This window comes from Gavialis gangeticus, unplaced genomic scaffold (genome assembly GCF_001723915.1).
Source record: "Gavialis gangeticus isolate Ggan-Ray unplaced genomic scaffold, GavGan_comp1, whole genome shotgun sequence".
NCBI classification, from domain to species: Eukaryota; Metazoa; Chordata; order Crocodylia; family Gavialidae; genus Gavialis; species Gavialis gangeticus.
Window position 1 is genome coordinate 67,091,186 of NW_017728993.1, and position 5,079 is coordinate 67,096,264.

A 5,079-nucleotide genomic window follows, 5' to 3' on the forward strand; every position below is an offset into this window, starting at 1 on the left:
AGTTTAAAGGCAGACCTTGTCCACAATTTCTGCCTCTGCCACCAGAAGTTTGTGCAGCAGAGAGCAGCTGCTGCTGCTCAGCTGTCAGAATATATATGTACTCATGAGCTTTTGGCAGCTCTACTACAGCAGATGTTTGAAGGGTGTGTAGTACATCCAGGGAAGTCACCAGCTGCTGAAGGGACCATGACAGCCAACAGAAGAGGCTGCAGAGTCCACACACACCATTGGATGACTGCTGGATGGCAGCAGAAGCTCTTCTCTGTTCAGCAGGCGTGGTGTAATGTGGACATCAGAAAGGAGTCTTCTGTCTTCACAGACTTGTTTAAAGTTGGTTATACTGGCGAAACACTAGTGTAGACTACGCCTTAGCTGAGATGTCTGCATGGGAAAACAGTCACCATGGTGCAAACATACCCTTAGCAATGAGGAGCCTAAATCTCACCGAAAGTCAATGGGACTCTAATTCCTAAAGCCTAAGTTACTTTTGAAAATGAGACTTGGGCTCCTAATACACTTACATGCTCTTGAACATTCTTCCGCCAGGAAGTTTGTAGTCTATCCTCCCAAAATCAAGAGAATTAATAGCGAGTTAATATCCTGGCAGAGCGAGAGCTTTCTAGCGAGCCGATGGAATCCTATAGCAGGGAGAGAGCTCCCGACTAAGCTTTGTGGAATGTTCCATAAAGGAAACATGTTGCAAACCATATTTGCCTTAGACATTAGAAAAAGGTCATAGGGGTTTGGAGATGGTGTCCACTTTTGTAATCAGATTTATGTTACAGGCAAGTTTCCAAGTCAAGAAGCCTTCTCCAAAGCGAGCTTTATGAGCTATGCACTGGATGCCGAGAGCCCTAATGAGACATTACACAGCTATTTAATGAATGTGGCAAACATATGCTGCTTTTGTGGGAAGGGAACAAGGTTCTTGATTATGATGAGGGGGATGGTAAGTGGTGAAGGTTACCTTAGAGGCTCTAGGTAGGAGGTTTGTCTTGGCCTTAGCTATATTTGAGCAGTCTCAGGACAGTTTTGCCTTGTTACAGAGATAACTGACTCATTGGGAACGGTTATGTTGTTAGGGAGCATAGCGCTGCTCTTAGGTATGTGTTGAGGCCTCTTGGGAGAGTGCGAGCTGTTTGGCCAGGTACAGATATTACACTTTTACTGGTATAAGAGATCAGAAACCATCTATACCCATAACAGAACAGAAGTTCAGCACAAATAGCCTCATTTAAAAATGGCAGCACCTGGCCTAAGATTTGCTCCCCTGTCCCACCAAAGGGTGAACGTGTGTTCTGTTTGCTACCGAACTAAACTACACTGCTTACAGAAAACTGCATAATTTAGATCAGTTCTGCCTTGGGGGTTTTGAAAGTCCATACTTGGCCTTTATGTCAGCCATCTGCCACCCAGTACATTTCCACTGTGCTACAGATAATCTGTATAGGGACCAAGGATCCTCTTCGCTTTATTTAAACTTCAAGGTATTTCAGAACTGGGAAGGCAATGGAGAGAAAGAAGCTTCCTCATGGGACTGCCAATGCTTCTAGCTTCTACTGAGGCTGGAAACACCATGCGAGTAAGCTTTCTCTTGGAATGTCTCTGATCCTTGCCAGAGGCTGGGAACACAACACTGCATCAAATTGAAAATTACAAGGAATCAGATTACCTCACCATTATGAGGGGCAGGCAGCTTGAGTTCTGCCTGAGCTTTTGGTCATTGGCATTAGATTTTCTTTTACTGGAATGGATCTGCCCTTCAGTTCAATGACTATTCAGGAGTAGAATGGTATTCCAAGGCACGGTCTACTTCTCGAACCACTATATCAGTTACCATCATATGAAATGGTATAAATATTCTCTTTGTACATTTGTAATCTGTGTAAAGTAGAGCTTCCCCCAAAGATCTGGGGATGAAAGAGGTTAGAGCCTTTGAGTGGCTTAAGCCTGAAGGTACAAGAATCAGATGCACAAAGAAATGAATGAAATCAACTTTTTTATGCTGATGATTATTGGGATCAAAAAAGAAGCTCTGTGTGTGTAAGCATGCACATGCATGTGCCCCTGATAATGTGTGTGAGTGTACATGCATGAGCATGTGGCTAAACACTTGTGTCTATGCATGTACATGTGTTCAGATGTGTGCATGCATATACACACATGTATGTTGTGATGCATTGGCTGCTATGTTTTGACTGCTGAGTGTGTACACGCACTTAAGTATGTGTGCATGTATGTGGGGAGGGCACTTATGGCAGATACACATGGGTACTTGAGAGAACCTCTGGGTACACATGCACATGGGTATGTCCAACAGGCAAGCATCAGCTTTCCCTAAATCCCTGTCCTGCAGAAATGAAGGGTCCCTGCTGTTCTGAAAGATGGGGCAGGCCTCCTGCATCCTCTCTGAGAAGAAGATCTTTGCTGCACTGGCATTGGGCAAGAAATATGAAGTTCCCACTATCCCTCTGAGGTATCCTGGAAGCAAGAGGGATCCAACCAGTGAGCAGCTTCTCTGAGGGCCCCACGTTGATAACATTTGACCTTTCATTTCTTTTTCATTTTGGTTAGCTAGAAGTATTAGCAGCTCAGGTGTAAAGGGAACCCCTGTAGAGAGGGACATTTCTTCTGAGGAGTTCAATCACCCTTCAGTTTCCTGTGCAGGTTCCTAAGTGCAGGAGTGCTGTGTGAGTGAGTCTTTTGGAGAAATGAAGAACCCGGATGTAGTTATCACCCTTTGAAGAGCTTTGGGTCTTTCTGTTCTAAGCTGTGCTTTGATCCCACTATGTGAGCCTGGCTGGACTGTTCTATATTAATGACCCCTGGTAAATCAGACTCATTTTGTCTTCCTCTGCTTTCTGCAAGCACCGTGTATCTGGCCACCTTTTACTCGCAAAATGATCCTGGCTGTCAGTGCTGCCATCATGCCCTTCAATGTTATGCTATGATTCCTAGGGCCCCTCCACTGCCAATTGATGCAGGAAGAGCAACAGTACATCAGTGGAGCAGGTAGTCACCTGGGGCTGGTTTGTACTTTTCCCCTCCTAGGTGTGGTTTCAGAACCGAAGAGCAAAGTTCCGCAGGAACGAGAGAGCCTTGCTGGCCAACAAGAATGCTTCCCTTCTCAAAACCTACTCGGGGGACTTGACTGCTGTGGAGCAGCCCATCGTACCGCGTCCATCTCCAAGACCCACCGACTATCTCTCCTGGGGGACAGCCTCACCTTACAGGTGAATGAAAAACCGTTCTCTAGGTGATCAGTGTCCTTTGATCTTGTCCAGTCACTCTTTCTGAGCTACCTACTTATTTGCCAGAGCTGCTCCCTGTGAAAGCCTTGTGAGATCCATGCCTTGGGCCAGGTTTCCCATTGCTCTTTTCCTATGACTTGGCTGTAAGCCACCATGGTGCCTTCCTGCTGCTGATGTGGAAAGTGGTTTTCCTGGCTCTAGGGTTTTTGCTATGCTAATATTTGGTTGTTCCCAGAACTTTATGCTTCATTCACGCAGTGCCTGATCTGCCAGCTTTGGAAATGAACAAGCAGGACCATCTAGGTAGCAAAACAGGGGCACAGCTCTCCAGCTCCCTTGAACAACATTACTAATGAAGAGCTTTCTGGAGTGGTAGACTGGGGAATTAGTAAATAATTTGCTAAAAAGTGAGGACAGTCACTTCTCTACAGAGGTATGCACTGCTCTGGACTAACCTGAACCATGGAAGGTACTGGCAATATAAAATCAGGAAAGGAAAAATATCCTTAGCATTTGTACTCCATAATATTCACAACCCTTACGTCCCTCTTGTGCTCCCTCCACAGAACAACTGGAATCTGTTTCCATGTGAATGAAGCAAGCTCACCAGTTGCGCTGGCTCATAAGGAGCTGTTAGTCAGCAGACATTGTTAGTACAGAGGTCTGCATATGAATCGGCTTCTTAAGACCTTTTGGCTGTTTTTTCCTGTCCCTGCACAATGTCTATTGGGCAAAGTCACATGTGGTTTCCTTGTTCCCCCTGTGCTGGCCTCCAAGAACAGCCCCACATCAAAGGTCCCTGTTGCCCTAAGTTGATTGGATCTACTCCTCTTAGGTCCTTTGTCACTCACTCAATAAAGTCTTTAAAAACAGACCATCCTTTATATTTCTTCTCCTTACATCAGTGGTTTGCAAGCTTTTATGGATCATATCCCATGACAGAAAGGGGTAGGATAGCCAATTTCTGCAGAAGGATTATGCCCTTATGATTCAGATGCCATTGAAGACCACCTTTTTTCCAACCTGTACCCTGAAGCCAGTCCTTAAATTTTGGATTTTATGTAAAAATACCTGTTTGGAAAGGCCCCTTCCTATGAAGGAAAACTCACAGCAGGCATCCATCCTTGTGGGATATTTGCCAAAGAGTTGCTTTCTGGGAGGAAAGAGGTGTTGAGAAGGTCCAAGAAAGGTTTTTGTCTCCTTTAAGACTGTTATGATTGCAGTTCAGAACATCTGCTGGACTTGCTTGGCTTACTCCAACCTCTCACACTTATCAAAATAATCCTCATAGCTCCCAAGATGTTGGGAGGCTTCGTAACAGGTTTTAGCAGAGGGTAGTGCAAGGTAACTTCCAGGGTCCAAGGACATTGTGGAAAGGACTGTATGGGAAAGAGGCTGCATGGTCACTGAAAAGGCTGGGAGGCAACTCTCAGCTTGTTGGTCTTGCACAGAATACTACTACTAACAAGAAAACCCATGACCTCAAGAAATGTCAGGGATATGTCACTGAGATATCAGTAGCAAGAGAAGACTGCCAGGATCACGTGTTACATATGTATAACAAGTGATCAATATATATTGCATTACATATATGTGGGAACAATGTATATTTCATTTTTTGGCTAGCAAATTACTTTTCATAAGATGGAGACAAAGGTTAGTGTTGGGTTAGATATACAAATCCTGCTGAACCAGGCAGTTAACTCCATTAAGCCCTTTTGAAATTCCCAGCCAAAGAGATTTGTGTCTAGCCATTTCACAGGGAGGAAAGATGAAGTTTAATTATATTTTATATATATATGTGTGTGTGTGTGTGTGTGTGTGTGTG

The 5,079-nt window shown here is 44.6% G+C and overlaps 1 protein-coding gene across 2 annotated transcripts in view; it reads left to right on the forward strand.

Moving 5' to 3' along the window:
* PRRX1 (paired related homeobox 1) overlaps positions 1-5,079 on the forward strand; it is a 110,636-nt gene that overhangs the window by 97,436 nt on the left and 8,121 nt on the right. For both annotated transcript variants that reach the window (XM_019501911.1, XM_019501909.1), the window contains exon 3: positions 3,052-3,233. In XM_019501911.1, coding sequence (XP_019357456.1) covers positions 3,052-3,233 — 182 coding nt within the window. The remainder of the gene's footprint in view (positions 1-3,051; positions 3,234-5,079) is intronic.